The 12,581-nt window shown below is 49.2% G+C and overlaps 3 protein-coding genes across 3 annotated transcripts; 1 reads left to right on the top strand and 2 right to left on the bottom strand.

Moving 5' to 3' along the window:
* The first annotated feature begins 465 nt into the window (after positions 1-465).
* CNK02760 (Alpha-amylase A precursor, putative) lies at positions 466-3,079 on the top strand. Its single transcript, XM_567873.2, has 9 exons — positions 466-762; positions 936-1,034; positions 1,134-1,222; positions 1,299-1,431; positions 1,515-1,794; positions 1,852-1,956; positions 2,023-2,068; positions 2,126-2,266; positions 2,325-3,079. The coding sequence occupies exons 1-9, from the start codon at positions 519-521 to the stop codon at positions 2,904-2,906; spliced, it is 1,719 nt and encodes a 572-aa protein (XP_567873.1). The 5' UTR covers positions 466-518; the 3' UTR covers positions 2,907-3,079.
* On the bottom strand, positions 3,055-5,928 carry CNK02750 (fmHP, putative). Its single transcript, XM_567872.1, has 5 exons — positions 4,246-5,928; positions 4,088-4,193; positions 3,914-4,031; positions 3,679-3,841; positions 3,055-3,597 (listed from the first exon to the last, which is right to left on the bottom strand). Exons 1-5 carry the CDS (start codon positions 5,751-5,753, stop codon positions 3,219-3,221), a joined length of 2,274 nt encoding a protein of 757 aa, XP_567872.1. The 5' UTR covers positions 5,754-5,928; the 3' UTR covers positions 3,055-3,218.
* A 1,182-nt stretch (positions 5,929-7,110) lies between these two features.
* Positions 7,111-11,191, bottom strand: CNK02740 (protein kinase kin1, putative). Its single transcript, XM_567871.2, has 4 exons — positions 10,681-11,191; positions 10,229-10,580; positions 7,760-10,177; positions 7,111-7,693 (listed from the first exon to the last, which is right to left on the bottom strand). Exons 1-4 carry the CDS (start codon positions 10,821-10,823, stop codon positions 7,589-7,591), a joined length of 3,018 nt encoding a protein of 1,005 aa, XP_567871.1. The 5' UTR covers positions 10,824-11,191; the 3' UTR covers positions 7,111-7,588.
* Between the last annotated feature and the right edge of the window lie 1,390 nt (positions 11,192-12,581).

The following is a 12,581-nucleotide window of genomic DNA, read 5'->3' as shown; positions in this document are numbered from 1 at the left end:
TAAAGGACGGGATCAAACAAATACATCAAATGCTGTCTTGCCTTACGTTAATACGTCTGCAGAAACTCGTGTATTATCGTAACGTGTTTGTTCTTTTCCTTCGTTGAATATTGACGATTTCTTACAATGACTATACTGGTTGTTGGACAAGCTTCTACAACTACATGGCACGGCATTAATGCTCACCTACTGAGAAAGAACAGGACAGGGGATAGCGTATGTAGTATTTTTTGAGTTACTGCCCTCTTCTTCATCTCGCTCGCCCACCGTGTCCTTCATTTGTCTATATGCTCGACTGAGGAACGACTTGATGAGGAGCTAATATGCAGTCCATCATACAGTAGTGCTACAGTTCAGAGGACATCATAATTAAGAGGGTAACATTTTGGACGGTCCTCTACTAATATTCGGACCGCCTCCACCTCCACCTTTTGTTTTTGCGGCGACGACTTGTCCCCACAGAGCTTGACTTTCCATTTATAAACATTATTATCCTTCCATCTTTCCTTAAAACGATCATGCTCGTCCCCTTTTCCATATCCCTCTCCATATTACCATTGCTCCTCACTTCTCTCTCTTCCAGCGCCCTACCCCAATCGGAACTGCGGCATCGCTCAGTCTACCAACTCCTTACAGATCGCTTTGCCCGACCAGACCAGCAGATTGCACCCTGTGATGTTGCAAAAAAGGAGTACTGTGGAGGAGGATGGAAGGGTGTGGAGCAGAGGCTGGATTATATAAAAGGGATGGGGTTCGATACAAGTACGTGTACCTATGTCAAGCGTGTGATTAGTCCTGTTTGTGCGTTCGTTCGAATGCGTGGCGGATTGTGCTGTCGGTGTTGATTGATCTGATACGACGGTGCTTAAGAAAGTACTGTTCGTCCATGAACTGGCAGAAGATACGCTTGGGGACTAATATTGACACCTGCACAGTTTGGATATCGCCGATCGTCGCCAACATCCAACTTGACCCAGGTGCACGTTCATTTCACGGGGACCCATATCATGGCTACTGGGGTTCCAACATATATGGTATGTTTCACGATCCTCAATGATATTATGGTGGAAGCTAAACGGATCGCGATACGTGCTTGACTTTTTCTATAATGTGCGGCCATACTGGACAAAAAGAGCTAAATCACCATTTCGGAACTCCCCAGGACTTGCTTGACCTCAGCCAAGCACTACATAATAGAGGCATGTATCTTATGGTGGATGTCGTAAGTCGTCTTCCCATGCATTACTTCACTTAAAGATTTAGGGTACATGAATGGAGCTGATGGATTTCTGAAATAGGTAGCAAATCATGTCGGAGCGCAGGACCACGTATCTTTCGTGCCCTCTTCCGATTATGGTCCCTTTTCGTCGCCTTCTGATTTCCACGAGTACTGTCAGCCTGACTGGGATGTTCAGGAAGAAATCGAGCAATGTATGTTACCAATTATATTTTACTTGCATCCTTTCTTCTCTTCTCTTCTCAGAGTAACGTCCACTTACCTTATCCAAATCCAGGCTGGGTCGGTTCTCAAACGCCGGACCTCAACACCGAATCCCCCCATGTCATCTCCACGCTCAACACCTGGATCCACCATCTCGTTTCCACGTTCCAAATAGACGCTCTCCGCATCGACACTGTCAAGCACGTCAGGAAAGATTTCTGGAAAGGTTTTATAGAGAGCGCAGGTGTAGCGTGTTTGGGAGAAGTATTGAATGGAGACCCGACGTATTTGGCGCTATATCAGAGGGAAGCGATGGGGAGTATATTTGACTTTGCCACGTACTGGCATATTCAGTGAGTCAAGTTAGGTTGAGTAATTCTAATAATACGGTATGCTGATTGTTTTAATAGACGGGCATTCCAGTCTCCGCTGGGGTCGATATCAGAGCTGGTGAACATGATCAAACTCCTTCATCGACTTTTCCCAGACCCATCATCACTAGGATCTTTTCTCGAGTTCGTCGCTTTCATTATTGACCGTATTGCTGTAACCGCTGAAAGACTGATTGATATGTTGATCAGTAATCATGACTTCCCCAGGTTTGCTGGTAAGACCGATGATCAGGCTGTACGTTTTCTACGTCTTCTAACATCAAAGAATGTCTTAATTAACGATATTGCTCAGCTTATTCGCAATGCGATGGTTTATCCTTTCATCAACGATGGCTATCCAATCCTCTATTCGGGCCAAGAACATAATCTGCAAGGCGGGGATGATCCCTATAACAGGGAAGCAATTTGGCTATTTGGATATGACGAGTCTTCTGTATGTGCTCTCTTTGCTCTGTCCTTCATATCCATTCACTAACAAAGGAAAACCTCAGCCTACATACAATATGATCAAATCCCTCAATAACGCCCGCCGTATCGCATCGTCATCCCCATCATTCCCCGCCCTTCTCCGCCCTTTCCAGCACGGTAACCATACCATCGTTATGTCCAAAGCTCCCCTCCTTTCCATCCTCAACAACCACGGTTCTTCGTCATGTCATATAACAGGAGGGGCAAGAGCTATCCCGATGCATATCCCCCCGTCGCAAACAGGGTACAAAGGTCTTCTCCCCGTTATTAACGTCTTGACCGGACGAATATACTCTACCGATCCTTACGGTGGACTAACTATCACTATCGTCCGAGGCGAACCTCTCGTCTTCATTCCTCTTATCCTTTACCACTCTCCCAACCCTGTGGAAGTGCCGGATAGTGAGTGGAAGGGGGTGCTGATAAATGAAAAAGGGAAGGGGAAGCGGAGCGGGAAGGACGGTGAAGGAGATGAGGATAGGCCGGAGATGACGAGGAGGTGGAGTCCCGCGGGACCGTGGAGCCCAAGGATGATGAGCGGATTTGGAGGCTGGATGGGATGGTGGAGAGGGTGGGGAAGTGGGGGTGGTAACGGGGATTTGTGAAAAGGACTTTTGTTTGTTTATGTGAGGTCTGAAGTGGGCTGGTCCCTTAGATGAGAAAAGGAGGGTGTATCGATATTTCCTCACTCATGCGCCAGTTTGTATTTTTATTATTATTTTTTAGCATTATGACTGCCAATTTACAATATCGCCAGAGCAGTCTAAATTCATGAGAGATGTATATTGTCTTCGTAGCTTATATTCGACATTATATTGATAACAGTACACCTTCAATTTGAAAAAAGGGAAACAAAAATCATCTATGATATCGTCATATGAAAACCATGATTCTTCGTTAAATGTCTTCAAGTCCAATTATGAGACCGGCCCAATATGAACGTTAAGGTTTCCACTTCCTTCCGGAGAAACCATCTCAACCTCATCATCCCGTTGTTGCCCGCGCGCCTCGTGTCGGAGTCGAGTCTCCATCGCTCTTGTCCCAATCCCTGCAAACGTTTCTTTTTCCTCCTTTCTGCCGACTTGCTGTTCAGGCGACATGACCTTCCCAAACCTCTCATCCCAATGTTCCCCCATGTCCACCGCCTCTGCTTCATCTTCATTTCCTTCCTCATACGCTACTTGAAGACCGTCCTCAAAGTCATATTCAAAGTCGTAGACTTGGACCATTTGGGGGCCAATCTCCAGTGAACGAGAGTATGGAATCCCACGTCGAGCGGCTTTTCGCATCTTGATTCTATGAGAAGACACTGATCAATATGTGCATGTCGTGGACGGAGAAGAGAAAGGGAAAAGGAAAAAGGGAAAAAAAACTCACCCTTCGAGCTCGGCAGCCCTCTCCTTCTTCCACCTCTCCATTTCCATGCGAAGCTTCTCAAGCTCTTCCTTTTGCGATTCGGCGAGTTCGACCGCTTTAGTTTCCTCAACAGTTGGGTGGTCACAACCTGCAAGACGAATGACTTCGGGAGCTTCCATGTGGTCTGATAGTTCATGTAGAAAAAGGGAATCTTGTCAGCTCAGCGTCACGAAGAGAAGAGGACGATATGACATACCAGAGGCGTGAGTCATGCGATGTGCGAACTCGCAGACAGACCCAGGGCTGAAGATGAATTCACCACCTAATTGGGTAAGGTCGCCTGGAGGCTTGACAGGCATCTTGAAGAGGGCGTTCTGCAAGTCGAGCGTGAGCCTTCAGCAAAGTCAACGTTATAAAAGGCAAGACCTACAGAGATACCATGGACGAGTTGACCAGGCACAGCACGTTGGTGATACTCTGCTCGACCTTTCCAGAAATGACCCCAGGGTGCTGTCTTCGGTGCACCTTTCGTCATGCTATATGGATGGGTCAGTATTAAACATCTAGTGGTCGAGCATGACAACGTACCCCATGAGCGAGTACAGCTTCTTCGGTCCATCCACATAGATAGGGAACGGGCACTTGAACAACCTCCTATACGCCTTGAGGACCTTCCAGCTCCCATGACCAATGATGACCACCTTGATACCTGCCTTCTCGAGTGCCTCGGGAGAAAGGACCGAGATAGAGGCAAGCGTATAATCTTGACATTGACCACACCAGAACGTACGGATGAAGAAGACGACAGTTTTGGGAGTAGGTTTGCCAGCTTCGACAGGACCAGGGGGCGGAAGGAGATCACCAAAGCAGACCGGAAGACCATTCTCATCTCTCACAAAACATGTCGAAGCTTCAAGCACTCGATCCCTTGAAACCAGTTTATCGACGCTAAACTCGACGTCTGCAAGAGTCTCGCCTCCGAGCAGAATTACCTTCTTGGGAACTTTGATCTTTTGCTGAACCTTTTTCGAACCCTTGCTTCTGACGACGATATCGTCCGACATCAATCTCTTGGGCATAATAGGAGGGACAGATAAGGACACATTGTGTCCACTCCTACAAGATGACTCCCGACTGTGCCCGACTTGCTCGTGGGTGGAACCATGGATGGGCGTCATGATCCTTGCACTGTCAGCGGAGGAACGACCTCCATGAGTGGCAGCGGAGGGGGGTGCGGTGTCGGTGGATCGGATGGACGCGGTGTCTGTCGGAGCAGGAGGCAGAGGACGATCGACGGAAAGGGTGTACTCCGGGAAACGGGAGTGCAGACGCTGCCCATATTGTTCGGGGAGATGCGGAGATGTGTCTCTGCGGGGAAATGGCTTGGGCGGAGGATCTGCCGAACGATGTACGGAGAATGACGGAGGGAAAGGCGGTTGAGTGTTGCGGATGGGAGTGGAGGGGGAACTTGCACAGGCACGCTCGAGATGTGGTCGGCTCGTCACCCGGTGCGGAGGCACTGGAGTCATCACTCCCGCACTTACCGCCCTGTTGGCTAGCTGAGAACTGGTTCCCAATCTGTTATGGATCTTCTCCGTACCGTAGCGCATGTCCTCGTAACCGTACGAGCTGCTGCTTCTCGTCATAGCTTGTGAAGCGACATTGGCGAATGGATGGTTAGGTGGAAGACCAACGCCGATTGTAACTTCTTTATCGGCCGCAGGCAGCACCATGGCCGGGACAGGCTTGCGTCGAATAGACTTGGTCCTTGCAGATCTGGTAGAATGGCTCCGGCAAAGAGTGCTATTGCGGACCGGGCTGTGCTCTAAAAGAATGGCGGCGTTTGGTAAAGAGGGTGGGCGGCGCAACGCCTGTGACTGCTGAGGAGAGTGACCGTCGGAGGAAGGGGAGCGATCAACAGCGGGCAGTAAAAATGAGTGGCGAGCTCGCGGGGTGGTGGTTTCGAAAGCAGAGTGGGGGCGAGCTGAAAAGGAGCTGGAAGGCAGAGAATTTGTAGCAGGCGAGAGCGAAGAATACACGCTGTTCGAGCGGCCGAGGTCGTCTGGAAAATTCTGTGGCTGGAGGGAATGAAGCATGATGGGTGACTACCGTAAAATATATGATCCTGAAAAAGACGCCTGACTGATCCGCTAGCGCCTTCCGAGACAGCCTGTGTATCAAAAAGCGAAGAGGTGCGAGGGCGTCCGTGGGCGATGGACGACGAAGATGCGGGAACGGGTTGCGACGACGACAGTGTTTTGTTCTTATACTTGGATTGTATGCATTCGCTCTGATCGGAAGGCGGCTGAATATTCATTCGAGGGTGTTGTACTTTCCGCCTGTCGAGCTGGACGACCTCACATTTCGCCTCCAAAACGTAGCGATCGCAACTTTTTGACGTTGACATCGCATTTTCAGGACAATCAGTCCTAATCAGGCACGGTCAATTGTTGCGGCACTAGTTCGGGCTAAAAATGATGGGAAATTTAAAAAAAATCGGGCTAGTGTGTGACTCTATAAAACCCGACATGCTGCCATACATCTCCGTCTTCACTACTCCTTTGGGGAGCGCAGAAGACATGTAACGTCTGTTGAATTCTGATTCCATGGAAAGAAGTGGTGAAATGAAGCACACCCTCGGCGCCATGCACGACCCCGCTAAACTGACATTCCAGGTCGTTTAAAGGGTTCGGAGAAACCTTCCCAGGCCTTTTTTTCAATTGGTTCTCGACGCGCATATACGCGACGTGGACGCGTTGGTGGAGGCTCTAGAACCTCTGCGGCGATGAGCGAGATCTTCCGGTGCGACGTTGGTGATGGAAGCAAAAGATTTTAAAGCGGGTTTTCGACTTGAGCAGAGTGCGCAAAGTGGCAAAAACAGCAGAGTACGCAGGGCACAGAGAACAGGGAAAGAAGGGAGGAAAAAACCAAAAAAGGAACGTGAAAATTAAAGCAAGCTACAACCGATAAACGTAACCACCCTCCTTCACGTCGTCACGACACTACTCGCTGGCGCGACTTTCTCTGCACTTCGTTTACCGCCTGTCGTTCGTTTGTTCCAGGCTTCTGGTATAATAGCATCTTCCAGGATCTAATATACGGGATACTGTACTGTACATATCGCTGGAGATAATAATAAAGGTGCAGCAGCCCGCAGCCAATGCAGGGCGCAGTTTAGCACTGGCCATTTGCCAGACGACAGCCTCCGCCATCCACCGTTCTCCAATCTTCAACCTCCACCCTCCACCATCATCTCTTGAAGCACTGCTTCTTGCTGCCCTACTGCGGCTTTCTTCAATGTAAAATATACACTATGCGCTATGCGGTACCATGGCGTATAGTCTAGCGCACAGCACCTGATACACATGAAATCGGTGTATGCTCACTTCCGAACAGTAGTGTATATACTTTCATTTCGTCTGACTTAACGATGATTGCGAGGAAAAAAAAAAGGACGCACATCACTCATTAACATCTATTCAAAAGGCATAATCAGACTATCATGAAGAACATACATCTACGTATCATATACAGATCCATTTTTATCCTTTTTCCTTGTCCGTTTATCATCTGCCCTCTCTTTCCTTGTCGGGTATATCTTGATATCTGATAACTTTACTGTTCTCTGCTGATTAACTCCGCCGTTCCACCGCTCAAGGCTTCACCAAGGATCTGGGACGCGATTTGCAATCATCCTAAAATATGTTTTTCCGCATTCCCCTTTTCTCGCTTTCCAAAGTCTAGAGATCCACAGTCCACAGCGGACAGCAAAAAAATTGTAAAGAGTATAACCATCCTAAGCATAAACAGCCATAAATCCACCTTTGATCGCTCTCTCCCCCTTTTTTCCATCTTCCCTGCCCTCCACCTAGACTTTTGGCTTTTGAAGTCTAGAATCTAGAAGCCTTACCATAATGCGGTCTCGGCCCGACTATAATCTCATTTCGCGAAGGATCGCCTTGGCCAACATTTGATACTGCCATCCATCACCTCCCACTCTTCTGAACTGTATTCCGTGAAGTGGAAGAACAGGGACCTAAATTTTCATTCTTTGTCAGCACTCAATCCTAACCATCTCCGAACAACATCGATCTAGACTCACTTTGACCACAAAGATCTCGAATCGGACAATTAAACTGCTTCCAGCTCCTCCACTTTGCGCCAAAGCCCACGCATCCACCTCGTCTTCCTCCACAGTTCCGACATGATGTCGGTTCTTGCCTGATGGCACCGACAAATGAGCAACATCGCCACCGCTGACCGTACCGCTTGAATTGCCAGTCAAGACTCTATGCGGTCCCGGACTCGTTGCCCTACTTCCAGCACCATTGCTACTTATGCCATTCATATTGACCTTACTGCCCTTTCGTCTCAAGCTCTGTTTCCGCCTTGCACCAGAAGCGTGAGAGGGGACGTTCGACAAACTAGTACTCGCCTCGTCACCATTCACCACACTCGCAAGGTCTATACTTGGCATATGGACACACTCAAAACCGCCCTTGATCGGGCGGTGCTTGATGCCTATCCTGTCCAACACCATGGCGATATCTCGGATAAGCACGTTGGCTGGTTTGGTAGAAGTGGTGGAGACAGAGAAGATACCCTTGAGGTAACTTGGTTTGACATCATCGTAGCTTTGAGGTTCGTTGGCAGTATCCGGCTCGGGTTCGCGGGGAGTAGACGACGGCCGAACCGAAGTCTCAACCTGGTGATATTCCTCTGCTTCTGCTGGTGCGTTCAACCATCGAGAATCGGGAGGTGTCGCAGGGGGTCGATCGCGCTGGGATGCACGCCTCGCCAAGCCGCTTGCTTTGCTGACAGAGTTGGTAAAGCTGCCGACTGATACCCGCCTTTCTTGTTTGGATTTGTCGCTGTGGACGACAGTGGTCGCACGTCGGTGCTCTTGTATAGGCATGGAAGGTGAAGCAGTCATGCTCTCACGTTTAGTAGAGGCTGAGCGAGACGGTCCTGCAGGACCGGCAGAGGGCGGTCGAGGCCCGCGCCCCAGCATACTGAACTTTTTCGTCAAACCCTCGTCGGCAGACCTTTCTACTGCAGCTGGCATACTGCTGGGTAACGGTGGCTGGCTGAGGGAAGGTTGCCGGCGGTGGACGGCAGAAGGAATGTCGGCGAGTTTGGACTGTTCTCGGTCTGCTGAAGGGTGGGCCATGACAGGGTTGGGGACATCGTCGGACCGTGGTCGGGGCTCAGAGGCAAAGTCGGGACCTCGTGAAGAATCGTGACCCATGACGTGTGTTGACGCGGGTGGTGGAAGATTGGGAACTGCCATACCGTAACCTTGACTGGTATTAAATGTATCCAACGACAATTGCGATGAGGCAAAGAAACCAGGACCAAACACTCTCTCTCTTTCGATCTTTTCCCTCGCCAAAAAATAGATTGAAATGAGCGGATCATAACCCTTGGTCGGATCTCTGACTTTCTCCTTGAATGGTGCCTCTTCGACCTTCTTGTCCTCTTTGAATAACCGCTTCTTTAGGTCGAAGCCGCTGAACCTCTTCTTCTTCGGTGAGTCACTAGGATCGTTCGTTGAGACACCAGGACTAGAAGTGCGTAACTTCTCCCGATGGGCTTCAAAAGTAGCAACACAGTGAAGATAGTCTTCAGAGGTGAGGATGCTATGAAGGTTACGGTAGATGGTGTTGGCATCACCAAAAGTAAAGCCTTCCATCGCTTCAACGACGTTCATATCAATCTCTTCGGCGCGAAGCAGCTCGCGTCGGATGAGAAAAGAGTCGGGGGGACCGTCATAACCCTTTGTCATGAACGGATGGCTGAGCACTTCTGCCAAAGTCGCCCTTTCCGCTGGATTAGTGACTAACATACGACTCAGCAGAGATTTAACCTCAGCACTCAACCAACTCGGATACTCTACAACACCACGTTTAATCTTTGCGTGCAAAGCTGGCATTGACTGATCATCGAACGGTACCTTTCCGCACACCAGGACGTAGATGACGATACCGAATGACCAAACGTCAACTTCCGGACCTGTGTAGGGTCTGGCGTTCAATAACTCTGGCGCGGCAAAATATAATGAACCGCAGAATGTTGAGAGATGACGTGACGGAGAGTACAAGTTGGAAAGGCCGAAGTCGATGAGCTTGATGTTTCCATTCTTTGATATCAAAATATTTTCGATCTTTAGGTCTCGATGGACGATAGAGTTTTGATGACAGTAGTTTAGTGCTGATCCAATTTGCCTAGCGAATTTCCTCGCCGCGCGCTCTCGAAGTCGACCATGAGAAATAATATAATCAAGCATCTGACCGCCGTCGATGAACTCAAATACCATGTAATGATGGTTCTGGTGAGAGATAAATTCCCGCATGCCGCAGATATATGGATGATGGAGGAGAAGGGAGATGTGTGCTTCCCGAATTGTTCGAATCTCCTTAGATTCGTCCTTCAACCGCTGTTTCTCAACTTCTTCCGGCGTTCTTGTTGTTTCTTCCTTCCTGTTCGCGTCGGTATACCGAGGAATAATTTTCACAGCACACTATAACAATGATTAGCCATGAGGTATCCGGATTAACACTTTCATGCCGACCTTCTCTTTTGTCACAATGTTGGTCGCCAGCTTCACTTTACCCATACTTCCCGCCCCCAGGGTCTTGTTCAGCTGCCAATCTCCCACCATCCTGACCTTGGACTTCTTTGGTTGGGAGTTCCCGTTTCCATTGCTTGGTCCGGTGGTTTGCTGATGAGCCCGCATACTTCTGTCAACAACTGCTGTGGCTTCTTCTCTTATCGTGGGTTCGTGAGGAGCGGAAGACGCTTGACCAGATGCGCCAGCGACGGGAGCGTAGGATGAACTCGCGGAAGCGCTCGCTGCATGGGTCGAAGTTCGAGGAATGCCAGATTCCGTTGCTGCTCGCTGAGGAGAAGCGGATGGTTCTCGACTGCAATATGGGTATAACATCAGCATGGTTTCCAGAGTCCAAGATGTATGATGTAAGACGCAGCATTGCCCTTCGCAATCCGCGACAAATTGCTGCTCACCTTCTACTGCTTCCTCTGCGTCCCACATAGTCCCACTGTGCGCCAGTATCAACCATTCCCATATAAGTAGGTGTGGGCATGCTTCCATAGGTATGGTCTTGAGCAGCTTGTATCTGCGCAGGAGCAGGATTGAAGGAAGTCATTATCACGGGATAATGTTGACGTCTAAATAATATGATGATGTTGCTGTGACGCGAATGAACCAGAAATTGACTGTCTAGGATGGAATATCCGGAGAGTTCCTCTGCCGGGAAGAAGACTGTAGGAGGATAGCAGGATGTAGAATGCGGAAAGAGCTTGAAGCGTGGCGAGGCCGACCCAAGGTATTTACTTAGAGGATGCTAGGGCGGTGCGCTGAGCTTGGAGCTAGATCCAGACAGATGGGTTGTTATGCGCCTGTGGGATGTGGAGAGGGGCTATGACCATCTGGATTGGGTGGCGGGAGAAAGATGATGTGTCTATTAGGCAAGGAAGCTGATGGCTGTTGATCAAGTAGATCGAATTAGAGACAGGCTGAAATCGTCACTGCCAGCCGCTGTGCCACTGACATCGCACTCCTACCAACAATCAGCTACGCGCCTGTCAACACATCCGCGGCGATTCAAGCCGCACCGAGTGTGGCATCCGTATTTAGTCCATCTTTTCTACAAACAGAATGGATGTCCACGCATTATGCATTCCTCCGACGTCTGCGCTGCACACCAGCGACCCGACACGCGACTCCGGTATCTCCCTCCGCCGCCCAATGAAAGGATTCATAGATAAGACAGATTGATGACAATTACGGATATGGGTGTCACTCCTTTGGTTAGAAGACTGTCCTTCTGATTTTCTTCTTCGGCGTTTGTGTGCGACAGGATTGACAATGTAAGGTGAAAATTCTGTTGAGAGGCGAGAACAACACTGATTGCTGACACGGAGATGATGATTACTCCCGTTTTAGTCGCAACCGGGAGACGTGTATGGCGATCAGGTTTCCGCCAACGATATGGTACGTGGTTGTGATGAGGGGGGTGGGCAGATGAAATATGCGAGCGGGGCGAAACATTGTGTAGCCCCTTCTTCAGTGTTTGAGTAGAATCATAATAATATATACTGACCTACCTCACCTTTGTCTCACTACGTAGGCAAAGGATCGACATTTCCTATTTGAAGGTCCGCCTACGAGACTTTTCGCTGATTTCTTTCCCTACTCCGACACTTGTTTCTGACAACTGACATGACCACTTTTGTTGACCCTCTGATGTGTTTCACGTACTAAATGAGCAAAAAGGCTTCTGGCTCTTCAGTATTGAAATTCTGTAGCCAACACAAAATACTCCCAACGGTCAAATTCCACGCTCTTCACCAATAACCCACAAATAGAAAGTATTTGAATTATTCAGCATGACTCCTCAATTCTCCGTGGACATACCTCCTCCCCAATGCACACAGATCCAACGTAATGGCCCTCTCCCGCCTCCATACACTCCTCAACCATTATTTCCCTTAGCCGAAAGCGATATCTCCGTCGACGACTTGGCTACAATCCGAGCATTCGATGCTCAGTCGCGGCAAATATTCAGCCAAGCTCGACGTGACTTCCAACGGTCTGCTGATCCTGACCAATGGGGCCTGTATCGACATGGTCAGCTATTGTCATCTGTGGAGCGTACGCAAGGGCATGGGCTGATTGGTTGCTTACGATGGGCCCTGAAAATATTAATGCCTACTGAAGAGAGTTTGAGGATATATGGAACCGATTTGGGGACTGCTACGACATTTGCAGGAGTGCCCTTTGCCTTATGATTTATCTCGCCTGATTCGTAACCGCGAAAAGAGGGCTAAAGGGTTAGGGGGAAAGATTCAGAGTGGCCTTCCCAATTCATAAGCTTTTTCACCGCGTAGTAACCCCCCCTTCA

The sequence above is a fragment of the Cryptococcus neoformans genome (assembly GCF_000091045.1).
Source record: "Cryptococcus neoformans var. neoformans JEC21 chromosome 11 sequence".
NCBI classification, from domain to species: Eukaryota; Fungi; Basidiomycota; class Tremellomycetes; order Tremellales; family Cryptococcaceae; genus Cryptococcus; species Cryptococcus deneoformans.
The sequence above is the reverse complement of the archived record's forward strand: the minus strand, read 5'-3'. Positions and strand labels throughout refer to the sequence as shown.